The sequence below is a fragment of the Anthonomus grandis genome, chromosome 10 (assembly GCF_022605725.1).
Source record: "Anthonomus grandis grandis chromosome 10, icAntGran1.3, whole genome shotgun sequence".
NCBI classification, from domain to species: Eukaryota; Metazoa; Arthropoda; class Insecta; order Coleoptera; family Curculionidae; genus Anthonomus; species Anthonomus grandis.
The window spans coordinates 6,157,353-6,171,318 of NC_065555.1; the positions used below are offsets into that span (position 1 = coordinate 6,157,353).

The 13,966-nt window shown below is 30.6% G+C and overlaps 2 protein-coding genes across 6 annotated transcripts in view; one reads left to right on the plus strand and one right to left on the minus strand.

Moving 5' to 3' along the window:
* The window catches only part of LOC126741718 (U7 snRNA-associated Sm-like protein LSm11), an 87,392-nt gene extending 75,911 nt beyond the window's left edge, over positions 1-11,481 (minus strand). The window contains exons 1-2 of one of the 2 annotated variants that reach the window (XM_050448263.1): positions 11,184-11,481; positions 4,343-4,461 (exon numbers count right to left, since the gene is read on the minus strand). In XM_050448263.1, the coding sequence (XP_050304220.1) occupies positions 4,343-4,461; positions 11,184-11,454 (390 nt within the window). In that variant the 5' untranslated portion in view covers positions 11,455-11,481. The remainder of the gene's footprint in view (positions 1-4,342; positions 4,462-11,183) is intronic. The other variant, XM_050448262.1, reaches the window with a different exon arrangement.
* The window catches only part of LOC126741717 (ecdysone-induced protein 74EF), a 224,318-nt gene that overhangs the window by 25,733 nt on the left and 184,619 nt on the right, over positions 1-13,966 (plus strand). The window lies entirely within an intron of this gene.

Genomic DNA, 13,966 nt, shown 5'->3' on the forward strand with positions numbered 1-13,966 from the left:
AATAGCCGAGGGAATCTTGAAATAATTCCCGTCAAAAATTATGTTCTTCAACTTTGACAGTCCATATCTCGTGAACGGTTGCTCTGACAAAAAAAGGTATTCTTATCATTTTTATGTAAAATATTCCGGACTACAAATAAGCTTATGACACATTTCTTCGTAAACCGCATAGTTTTTGAGATAATGATTCCACTCTCGTGAACTCTATGGTTAAACCTCGTTTCCTCGTCCTCCGCCAGAAAAGGAATCGCAGCGAATTCCGCCTTCTTGTTAAGGTTACGTTATGGAATCGGTAATGCCAATGTAATAATTTTTATTACTGACTTGGTCACCTATATTCGTTCGAACAGTCTGGTTTGACGGTCAGGTTTATCTCTCATTATTTCATTTCATGACGATAAAACAGATATCCACTTGAAAATATTGTTTATGACCCCCCGCGCCTAACTCGTTAATTATCAGTGACTAATAAACAGTGAAACAAGGAAGAAAACATCATCAGAACAAAGAACGCATAAGAGCTAAAAATAACTGTTAAATAAAGGATCTCAACGGGTATTCCATATATAGTTTTCAATAAAAACCACTTGATTTCTGATATTTAAAGAACAGTAAGAGAAATGTTTAAACCCATTGATATGGTACTCTTTTTCAGCTACTTTTTTCCAATGAACTTAATGGTACCATTAGATTTTTGGCACTTATACCGAAAATGCGATGACCTCAAGAAGAACCAATAGGGACAGCCAATCATGACGTCAGGGGATAAAAAGTTGATGATGATCATTCAACGCACGATCATAATAATAATGAATCATGCATAACTTGGCTAATAAACCATAAACGTTCGCACAAAAAAGTGAAAACTATTAGTATGCAGCGTACGACTGCATCACGATCAACAAACACTTACGCATGTCCTGAACTGACAAGGTTAATGAATGATATTGATCACGGTTGTTGTTTTTTCTTTTGTTTAACAATAGACCTGTAGTTAAATTATGTGTGACATACATGTAAACATATTGTCACGTTTGTTGTAAACGAGAGCACTTTTATGCATTTTTTATTTCAACTGTTTCTGTCGTTTGTCTAGTGAAAAACAAGGAAGAAGAACCAATTCATCCTTGGCTATTCTGACTTCACTATCTTTGTTACTCGTTTGGTAATTGTGATTTCTATCCCTGTCACTGTGGAAAATTCGTCTCTGCGTGTTTATTTATTTAAGGAAACGCTCTGTATTTAAACTGAAAAACCTTCATTTATTCGATAATTGAATGATTAGTATGGATGAATAGTAACCATGGTCAACGCCAGGGCCAAAACGTACGTACGGCAAGGAAGCTTGAATTCAACGAGGTTGTTTGGTTAGAGAAAATTTTGTTTTACGTTTCTAGTGGGTTCAATTAGTTAAGACCAATGACGTGTCAAGAAAAATCTACGAAGAAATTGGGTTTTTATCAATTTTTTGTGTAAAAATTTGCTGTTATGGCAAATATGTCAAGAACTATGCGATTTATGAAGAAATGTGTCATAAGCTTATTTGTAGCCCAGAAGATTTTACGTAAAAATGATAAGAATAATTTTTTCTGTCAGAGCAACCGTTCATGACATATGGACCATCAAAGTTGAAGAACATAATTTTTCATGAGAATTATTGCAAGATTCCGTTGGCTATTATTGCAAATATCTCAAAAACTATGCGATTTATGAAGAAATATGTATTAGGCTTATTTGTAGTCCAGAAAATTTTTCATAAAAATGATGAGAATAACTTTTTTTGTCAAAGCAACCGTTCATGAGATATGGATCACGAGAATTATTGCAAGATTCCCTCGTCTAAGATTGCAAATATCTCAAAAACTATGCGATTTATGAAGAAATATGTCGTAAGCTTATTTGTAGCCCAGAAGATTTTCCATGAAAATGATAAGAATAACTTTTTTTATCAAAGCAACCGTTCACGAGATATGGACCGTCAAAGTTAAAGAACAATTTTTTACGAGAATTATTTCAAGATTTCCTCGGCTATTATTGCAAATATCTCAAAAACTATGCAGTTTATGAAGAAATGTGTATTAAGCTTATTTGTAGCCCAGAAGATTTTTAATAAAAATGATAAGAAAAACTTTTTTTGTCAAAGCAACCGTTCATGAGATATGGACCATCAAAACTGAAAAACATAATTTTTTACGAGAATTATTTCAAGAATCCCTTGGCTATGATTGCAAATATCTCAAAAAGTATGCGGTTTATCAAGAAATGTGTCATAAGCTTATTTGTAATTTAGAAGATTTTACATAAAAATGATAAGAATAACTTTTTTTGTCAAAGCAACCGTTCATGAGATATAGACCATCAAAGTTGAAGAACATAATTTTTCACGAGAATTATTGCAAGATTCCGTTGGCTATATGGCTATTGCAGATATCTCAAAAACTATGCGGTTTATGAAGAAATATGTATTAAGCTTATTTGTAGTCCAGAAGATTTTACATAAAAATGATAAAAATAACTTTTTTTGTCAAAGCAACCGTTCATGAGATATGGACCGTCAAAGTTGAAGCACATAATTTTTAACGAGAATTATTTCAAGATTTCCTCGGCTATTATTGCAAATATCTCAAAAACTATGCGATTTATGAAGAAATATGTCGTAAGCTTATTTGTAGTTCAGAAGATTTTTCATAAAAATGATAAGAATAATTTTTTTTGTCAGAGCAACCGTTCACGAAATATGTACTGTCAAAGTTGAAAAACATAATTTTTTACGAGAACTATTTCATGATTCCCTCGGCTATTATTGCAAATACCTCAAAAACTATGCGATTTATAAAGAAATGTGTCATAAGATTAATTGTAGTCCAGAATATTTTACATAAAAATGATAAGAATAACTTTTTTTGTCAAAGCAACCGTTCATGAGATATGGACCGTCAAAGTTGAAGCACATAATTTTTCACGAGAATTATTGCAAGATTCCGTTGGCTATTATTGCAAATATCTCAAAAACTATGCAGTTTATGAAGAAATGTATCATAAGCTTATTTGTAATCTGGAAGATTTTACATAAAAATGATAAAAATAATTTTTCCTGTCAGAGCAACCGTTCATGAGATATAGACCATCAAAGTTAAAGAACATAATTTTTCATGAGAATTATTGCAAGATTCCGTTGGCTATTATTGCAAATATCTCAAAAACTATGCGATTTATGAAGAAATATGTATTAAGCTTATTTGTAGTCCAGAAGATTTTTCATAAAAATGATGAGAATAACTTTTTTTGTCAAAGCAACCGTTCATGAGATATGGACCACGAGAATTATTGCAAGATTCCCTCGTCTAAGATTGCAAATATCTCAAAAACTATGCGATTTATGAAGAAATATGTACTAAGCTTATTTGTAGTCCAGAAGATTTTACATAAAAATGATAAAAATAACTTTTTTTGTCAAAGCAACTGTTCGTGAGATATGGACCGTTAAAGCTGAAGAACATAATTTTTTACGAGAATTATGTCAAGATTTCCTGGGCTATTATTGCAAATATCTCAAAAACTATGCGGTTTATGAAGAAATGTGTATTAAGCTTATTTGTAGTCCGGAATATTTTACATAAAAATGATAAGAATAACTTTTTTTGTCAAAGCAACCGTTCATGAGATATGGACCATCAAAGTTGAAGCACATAATTTTTTACGAGAATTATTTCAAGATTCCCTCGGCTATTATTGCAAATATCTCAAAAACTATGCGGTTTATGAAGAAATGTGTATTAAGCTTATTTGTACTTCAGAAGATTTTTCATAAAAATGATAAGAATAACTTTTTCTGTCAGAGCAACCGTTTACGAGATATGGACCGTTAAAGTTGAAGAATATAATTTTTCTACTAGTTGAACAAAAGTAACTGAATCAATAACCTTTAAATTCATTCCTCTAATGTTGCGATTGCAAAATCACGTGACAATTAAACATAACCTTCAAATACCACAATTTTCTCGGACATTTTGAGGTTATTACCTCCACTTTGGTACAATGAATGCCCTTTGACCCATTAAAAAAACGACACAAAAAAATTCTAAATTTCTTTCTGACCTACCTTAACGTAAACATCTTCACCCCAGGCCTCTGACGTGCATAATTTTAAATTGAAATCTCCACGAAAATTAACAAAAAAAAAAATTATAATAAACGTTGTTTTGCACCAATATTCAAATGTCCTCAAGGTTTCCCGCTACCTCACTCGATAAGTAGCATTGAAATCACTCACCTTGGTTATATTATGGTAATACGTGCTTTATAAATAAATAAAATACGTTTTTCTTTGGAAAAACTTTACCTTGATCCTTGTTTTTTCGTTCACGTACTTCCTGAGTAGCGCCAACGGTCCTTGGACGGCTTCCATTCGGGTGAATACATTCTTTAATATGCGTGTCGGCTGCATCGACTGTATCGGCACTAGAAAATAGCATCATTAATGCTAAAACGTGAAATACATTCAAGATAATCGAGTTGTTCAGCTAGAGGTCATCCCTAAAGGTTGTTTTCGTCCAGGTTATGCCGTACAGAAGTCCCAAGCATTTTACTTGAAAACCAGTGGTTGTTAAAAAAAATGCCATTTGTTGTTTCAGGTCTCTATCTTCAACAGTTGAAAAGTTATCAATAGTTTTCTGAATGTCCGTTGAATAAAAATGTTATTCTAACAAAAAAATGTGTCGGTATCATTAATAGCAAACCAGTTATTCAAATTTAAAAAAAAACCACCCAATTGCCAAAACATGACAATAGAACGTCATTTTCCTACATTCAAAAACTTTTTTCGTTCCACACCAAATTTCCCTAAACCAGGTCATTTCAGGTCAGGAATTCCCCTTAATTAAAGAACAATACTCACACCGATTGTATGCATAAGTCCTCATAAATATTGACGGTCCATATTAATAAACGTTATTTGTACCTTGTAAGTGGATTCTAAAAAATATTTTCTCCTTATAGAAGAGAAAATAAGGAAAAATTAAAATCGAAGCTACGTTGCCGTTGCTTTAAAACATACACGCTCAGTGGCTGCGAAGGGTCAACGTCTCTTAGATAAGTTCGCTAACACAAACGAACGAGAATGTAGAGTGGGAGAGCTCTATTTGATCTTCTATGCTGGTGCGTTTTATTTTAATTACTCAATATGTAGGTTTAATTAATAGCGTTTGATTCAGTTGTCTATCTTTAATAGCAAGGAAGTTATCAGAAGTTTTGGGGACTAGCCGAGGCATAAAAGTGAGAAAAATTTCAGTTTTGGATCTTCAAAAAAAAACTTTCTTACAGGAATTGTGGTCAGTGTTGAGGTTCATATATCAGTTTTTGATTCATCCTTCTATCTTTAATAGCAAGAAAGTTATCAGAAGTTTTGGGAACTAGCCGAGGCAAAAAAGTGAGAAAAATTTGGAAATTTTCAGTTTTTTCAAAAACCATTAATTAAAAAAAAATTATTTTTGCAGAAATTGTGCTCACTATTGAGGCTCATATAACAGTCTTTGATTCATTCTTCTATCTTCAATAGCAAAGAAGTTATCAAACATTATGCTGAAAATCATAAAATAATTTTTTTCTCAAAAAGCACTGGTTTGTCAAAAAAAAAATATTCTTATAGAAAATGTGCTCACTGTAAGGGCTCACATAACAGTCTTTGATTCATCCTTCTATCTTTAATAGTAAAAAAGTTATGCAAAATTTAGCAATATCTCTGAGCTGTGAAGATTGTAAAAATCAAAGATTTTAATTTTTTTCAAAAACCACAGGGTTTTAAAAAAATCATTCTGACAGGAATTGTGCTTACTATTGAGGTTCACCTAACAGTCTTTGATTCATCCTTCTATCTTTAAAAGCAAAAAAGTTATCAGGAGTTTTGGAAATTAGCTGAGGCATAAAAGTGAGAAAATTTTGAAAATTTTAATTTTTTCCGAAAACCATTAACTTCTCAAAAAATTTTGTTCTTATAGAAATTGTACTCAGTATTGAAGCTCACTTAAGAGTTTTTGATTCATAGATCTATTTTCAATAGCAAAGAAGTTATCAAACATTATGCTGAAAATCACAAAATAATTTTTTTCTCAAAAAGCACTGGTTTGTCAAAAAAAATTATTCTTATAGCAAATGTGCTCACTGTAAGGGCTCACATAACAGTCTTTGATTCATCCTTCTATCTCTAATAGTAAAAAAGTTATGCAAAATTAGGCAATATCTCCAAGTTGTAAAAATGTTAAAAATAAGGGATTTTAATTTTTTTCAAGATACCACTGGGTTTTAAAAAAAATCATTCTTACAGGAATTGTGCTCACTATTGGGGCTCACCTAACAGTCTTTGATTCATCGTTCTATCTTGAATAGCAAGAAAATTATACTAAGTTTTGGAAATTAGGTGAGGCATAAAAGTGAGAAAATTTTGAAAATTTTAATTTTTTCCAAAAACCATTGACTTCTAAAAAATTAGGTTCTTATAGAAATTGTGCTCCCTGGTGAAGCTTACATAAGAGTTTTTGATTCATATGTCTATTTTCAATAGCAAAGAAGTTATCAAACATTATGCTGAAAATCACAAAATAATTTTTTTCTCAAAAAGCACTGGTTTGTCAAAAAAAAATTATTCTTATAGAAAATGTGCTCACTGTAAGGGCTCACATAACAGTCTTTGATTCATCCTTCTATCTTTAATAGTAAAAAAGTTATGGAAAGTTAAGCAATATCTCCGAGCTGTGAAAATGATAAAAATCAGAGATTCTAATTTTTTTTGAAAACCACTCGGTTTAAAAATATCATTCTGACAGGAATTGTGCCCACTATTGAGGCTCACCTAATAGTTTTTGATTCATCCTTCTATCTTTAAAAGCAAAAAAGTTATCACAAGTTTTGGAAATTAGGCGAGGCATAAAAGTGAGAAAATTTTGAAAATTTTAATTTTTTCCAAAAACCATTGACTTCTAAAAAATTAGGTTCTTATAGAAATTGTGCTCCCTGGTGAAGCTTACATAAGAGTTTTTGATTCATATGTCTATTTTCAATAGCAAAGAAGTTATCAAACATTATGCTGAAAATCACAAAATAATTTTTTTCTCAAAAAGCACTGGTTTGTCAAAAAAAAATTATTCTTATAGAAAATGTGCTCACTGTAAGGGCTCACATAACAGTCTTTGATTCATCCTTTTACCTCTCATAGTAAAAAAGTTATGCAAAATTAGGCAATATCTTCAAGCTGTAAAAATGGTAAAAATCAGAATTTTTTTTTTTCAAAAACCACTGGGTTTTAAAAAAATAATTCTTACAGGAATTGTGCTCACTATTGGGGCTCACCTAACAGTCTTTGATTCATCCTTCTATCTTTAATAGCAAAAAAGTTATCACAAGTTTTGAAAATTAGCCGAGGCATAAAAGTGAGAAAAAATTGAAAATTTTAATTTTTTCCAAAAACCATTAACTTCTCAAAGAATTTTGTTCTTATAGAAATTGTGCTCACTGTTGAAGCTAACATAAGAGTCTTTGATTCATAGGTCTATTTCCAATAGCAAAGAAGTTATCAAACATTATGCTGAAAATCACAAAATAATTTTTTTTTCAAAAAGCACTGGTTTGTCAACAAAAATTATTCTGATAGAAAATGTGCTCACTATAAAGGCTCACATAACAGTCTTTGATTCATCCTTCTATCTCTAATAGTAAAAAAGTTATGCCAAATTAGGCAATATCTCCGAGCTGTGAAAATGGTAAGAATCAGAAATTTAAATTTTTCTCAAAAACCACTGGGTTTTAAAAAAATCATTCTTACAGGAATTGTGCTCACTATTGGGGTTCACCTAACAGTCTTTGATTCATTCTTCTATCTTTAAAAGCAAAAAAGTTCTGACAAGTTTTGGAAATTATCCGAGGCATAAAGGTGAGAAAAATTTGGAAATTTTCTGTTTTTTCAAAAACCATTGATTAAAAAAAAATATTTTTGCAGAAACTGTGCTCACTATTGAGGCTCATATAACAGCCTTTGATTCATTCTTCTATCTTCAATAGCAATGAAGTTATCAAACATTATGTTGAAAATCACAAAATAATTTTTTTCTCAAAAAGCACTGGTTTGTCAAAAAAAATTATTCTTATAGAAAATGTGCTCACTGTAAGGGCTCACATAACAGTCTTTGATTCATCCTTCTATCTCTAATAGTAAAAAAGTTATGCAAAATTAGGCAATATCTCCGAACTGTGAAAATGGTAAAAATCAGAAATTTTAATTTTTCTCAAAAACCACTTGGTTTAAAAAAAAATAATTCTTACAGGAATTGTGCCCACTATTAGGACTCACCTAATAGTCTTTGATTCATCCTTCTATCTTTAAAATCAAAAAAGTTATCACAAGTTTTGGAAATTAGCCAAGGCATAAAAGTGAGAAAATTTAAATTTTTCCCAAAAACCATTGACTTATCAAAAAATTTTGTTCTTATAGAAATTGTGCTCACTATTGAAGCTCACATAAGAGTTTTTGATTTATAGGCCTATTTTCAATAGCAAAGAAGTTATCAAACATTATGTTAAAAACCACGAAAGTTAATTTTTCTCAAAAAGCACTAGTTTGTCAAAAAAAATTATTCTCATAGAAAATGTGCTCATTATAGAGGCTCACATAACAGTCTTTGATTCATCCTTCTATCTGTAATAGTAAAAAAGTTATGCAAAATTAGGCAATATCTCTGAGCTGTGAAAATAATAAACATCAGCAATTTTAATTTTTCTCAAAAACTATTGGGTTTTCAAAAAAAAATATTCTTATAGAAAATAAGCTCACTCTTAGGCCTTACATAATAGTCCTTGATTCGTTCTTCTATCTTCAATAACAACAAAGTTATGAAAAATTGCGCAATATCTCCGAACTGTATAAATGGTCAAAATCAGAAATTTTAATTTTCGTCAAAAACCACTGGGTTCTCAAAAAATTGTATTCTTATAGAAAATATGCTCACTATTAGGCCTTACACAATAGTCCTTGATTCATCCTTCTATCTTCAATAGCAAAAACGCTACGAAAAATTATGCAAACTCTCGGAACCATGAAAATGGCAAAAATTGAAAATGTGATCTTTCTTCAAAAACCGCTGATTTCTTTAAAAAAATTACCCTAACAAGACATATAACCAGGGTCTTGGCGTATATATATCAGTCTTTAATTGGAGCTTCTACCTTCAATAGCATGAACGTTATGAAGCATTTTGAAAAACCTCCAAACTGTAAAAACCTGAATTCTACTTAAAAACATCATCATATACGAAAAATCCTTATTTATAAGTTGAAGCAGCTAAATTTAGACAATAGCAGGAGTGAATGCCTCATTACCGAAACATTGAAACAACTGAAAGACAGTGAGAGAGAGAAAAAGTCGTCGCCTGTACATGTCGTTACATAATGTCCAAAATAAATCAAAATATTTTGGTCTCATCACCATATCGCTAACGGAGGACATTGACTTTTACGTGCAAGCCGCTAAAAATGGGCTAAAATTAGACGATGGCAGCGAGATCTGCTCGCGCCCACAATTTGCCCTACTTTCTGACCCAAGAGTCGCTTTTCTTTCTATTTATACGCCAGGTGATGGGGAAGAAACTTTACGACCACAAGATCTCATCTAGAATAACATACTAGATGTGTATTATAGAGTTAGGCTATTGATATTTATAGAATAGATTTTTTACTCTTTTGAGAATCCAATGGTTTTAATGGTTCGGAGATATGGCATAATTGTTCATAACTTTTTTATTATTAAAGATAGAAGGATGAATCAAGGATTGTTATATAAACCTCAAGAGTGAGCACATTTTTTATTACAATAATTTTTTTTGAGAGACCAGTAGTTTTGGAGAAAAATCAACATTTGCGATTTTTACCATTTTCACAGTTCAGAGATATTGCATAATTTTTCATAACTTTCTTGCTATTAAAGATAGAAGGATAAATCAAAGACTGTTATGTGAGCCTGAACAGTGAGCACACTTTTTATAAGAATAAATTTTCTTGAGAGACCAGTAGTTTTCGAGAAAAATCAACATTGGTGATATTTAGCATAATGTTGGATAACTTTTTTACTATTGAATATAGAAGTATAAATCAAAGACTGTTATGTGAGTCCCAGTGGTCAGCACAATTTTTGTAAGAATAAAATTCTTTGAGAACCCAACTGTTTTCGAGAAAAATTAAAATTTCTGATTTTTACCATTTTCACAGTTCGGAGATATTGCATAATTTCTCATAACTTTCTTGCTGTTAAAGATAGAAGTATGAATCAAAGACTGTTATGTGAGCCTGAACAGTGAGCACACTTTTTATAAAGATACATTTTTTTGAGAGACCAGTAGTTTCCGAGAAAAATGAACATTTGGGATTTTTAACATAATCTTTAATAACTTTTTTGCTATTGAAGATAGAAGTATGAATCAAAGACTGTTATGTGAACCCCAATGATCAGCACAGTTTTTGTAAGAATAAAATTCTTTGAGAACCCAATCGTTTGTGAGAAAAATTAAAATTTCTGATTACCATTTTCACAGTTCCGAGATATTGCATAATAATTTATCATAACTTTCTTGCTGTTAAAGATAGAAGGATGAATCAAAAACTGTTATGTGATCCTGAATATTGACCACATTTTTTGTACAAATTTTTTTTTTGAAAAACCAATAGTTACTGAGGAAATTTAGAATTTTTAAAGGCGAGTGCCTCCCTAAAATCCTTCACACACTAGCAGAGTTTAACTGTTGGTCTTCTCAACCTTCTCATTTAACCGCAGTTAAAACATAGGTATTATATATTATATAGTGTGACAGTTCATGAAATAAATGTTTGATTAACTATCAATCTTATACTAAGGCCCCATTGTTGCTCCAACAACTATTATACTCGTAAGCAGTATTTGTATGCCATAACCATAAGTTACTCCTATAAGTATTTATAAAATTAATTGGGTCATTGCAGACAAATTTAGCCTTAAGCTCGGTAGCAAAAAAAATATACATAAAACCTCTTATCTGCCACACAGTGCTCCAGGGTTCAATGATTCCTGTTTAATGTTTGTAAACAGTGCCCACCTAACCTCACTTTTTTTTAAACATTAAAATGAGCATTTTGCCCTCGGTATTATGGGCTTAATATAGACTCACATTGATGGGGCAACCATCTTCTGACAGGCAGGTCACTTTTAGCGTCTTTTTTCGTGTTTTTCGACGTTCCCTCGCCCCTTTTTTTATTCGTATACGACGAATACCACATCGCCAAGTTGTCGAAAGTCGTCGCGTCCGATTTCGGTAACGGCACTTTGTCGCTACGCAGAAAAGCCACCGGATCGAATTTTTCACTGTAAATGTTCAGTTTTTCCGCTTCTTCCGGTGAATTTTTACTAGTTCCTGATAGTTTTTCCTGGTCGTCCGCCATTTTGGAAACATTGTTATACGTTGCTAGGCGACAGGTGACAGGAATGACGTATAACCGGGAGGTTGCAGTTATCCATAGTTTGAAGTGCGTTTATCCATAATTTATTAGTGGAGCGGATTTTACATTATATTATCAGGAAAGAAAGTTTCAATCGTTTGATAACGTGAAATAACAATTTATTTATTAATAATGAAATTAATGTTCGTGATGGCAGCTTGCAAAACTAACAATTATGTACATTTCGAAAACTACTTCCTTGAGAGGTATAAGGAAACGACGCTTATTAACCATTAAATCGCTTTAATGAAATGAGAAAGAAATTCTTTCGGTTTGAAACAATAGACACGCAACTGGCTCTTCTACACAGTAAAAACTTTCATTAATTTATAATTATTTGAAAATATTCGTCCGAGATTATTTCGTAATCCAGTGTTTCCTTGTTTTGACTACATTTTTTCAACCGTAGAACGACATTCGTGCATTAACAGCCTTAAGGCAAACAAAATAACCGATGCATAATTATATATTTCACCCGAGCGAGGAATCTAATAGAAAGCCTTACGCAACATGGCCATTTTACTTTCACAAAAATAAGTATTAAGTGGATTTTAATTTCTCTTATATTACGGATTATTGCCTAATAGACTGGTTTATAATATGGTCCCACTTGCATTCTTTTAAAACATTCGTCAGGTTTTAAGCTGTCAACGATTACCCAAGTAGATACATTATAATAATAATCTGCTTTATTATTATGAGAAAATGAGGACAAACTCCTAAGAGGTTTTTTTTCCAGTTTTATGGAAAACTATTGGAGTTAAAAATTATTTTTCTCTTGTATTTGATGCGTATTGAAATTCCAAACAACTTTTGTTTTAATAATTTTTATCTCCAACTAATGGTTTTCCAGAAAAAAAAATAAAAACCGAAATTATGAACATTTTTCCATGGGTACCCCTCTGTATTTTTTAAGGATGATTTTTTGGGAAAATTGGGTATAACTTTTTACTGGTACATTTTTCAAATAAAGTCGCTGGGCAATCTATAAATTTCGAAAAAAAAAATTCAATTTTTAAAAAAAAAAATGTTTCCAAATTTTTCACTCTAAAATTTATAGAATATTCTGAAAATCTTCAATAACTTTTTTATTTTTGGATTTATGGCAAAATATTATTCTTTATGATTTTTTCTATTTTTAAATGTGATTTCAATGCCAAAAGAAAATTTTCTATATTCCCAATAGTTTTTGAAAAAATGAGGAAAAACTCATAAGAGGTTTTTCTCAATTTTCTAGAAAACTATCAGACTTAAAAATTATTTTTCTATGGCATCTGATGCGCATTGATATTCCAAACAACTTTTGTTCTAACAATATTTTTCTTTAACTAATAGTTTTCCTAAAAAAAAATTAAAACCGAAATTATGAACATTTTCCCATGGGTACCCCTTTGAATATTTTAAGGAAGACTTTTTTTGGAACAATTGGCAATAACTTTTTTATTTTTGAATTTATGGCAAAATATTATTCTTTATGATTTGTTCTATTTTTGAATGTGATTTCAGTGCCAAAAGAAAATTTTTCATATTTCCAATAGTTTTTGCAAAAATTAGGAAAAACTCATAAAAGGTTTTTCTCAATTTTCTAGAAAACTATTGGACTAAAAAAATATTTTTCTATGGCATCTGATGCGCATTGATAATCCAAAGAACTTTTGTTTTAATAATATGTTTCTTTAACTAATAGTTTTCCCGAAAAAAAACAAAAACCGAAATTATGAACATTTTCCCATGGGTACCCCTTTGAATATTTTAAGGAAGACTTTTTTTGGAAAAATTGGCAATAACTTTTTTATTCTTGGATTTACGGCAAAATATTATTCTTTATAGTTTGTTCTATTTTTGAATGTGATTTCAATGCCAAAACAAAATTTTCCATATTTCCAATAGTTTTTGAAAAAATGAAGAAAAACTTGTAAGAAGTTTTTTCTCAATTTTCTAGAAAACTATTAGACTTAAAAATTATTTTTCTATTGCATCTGATGCGCATTGATATTCCAAACAACTTTTGTTTTAACAATATTTTTCTTTAACTAATAGTTTTCCTGAAAAAAAATAAAAACCGAAATTATGAACATTTTTCCATGGGGTACCCCTTTGAATATTTTAAGGAAGATTTTTTTTGGAACAATTGGCAATAACTTTTTTATTTTTGAATTTATGGCAAAATATTATTCTTTATGATTTGTTCTATTTTTGAATGTGATTTCAATGTCAAAAGAACATTTTCCATATTTCCAATAGTTTTTGAAAAAATGAGGAAAAACTCATAATAGGTTTTTCTCAATTTTCTAGAAAACTATTGGACTAAAAATATTTTTCTATTGCATCCGATGCGCATTGATATTCCAAACAACTTTTATTTTAACAGTACTTTTCTTTAATTAATAGTTTTCCTGAAAAAAAAAATAAAAACCGAAATTATGAACACTTTCTCATGGATTTTTTAAGGGAC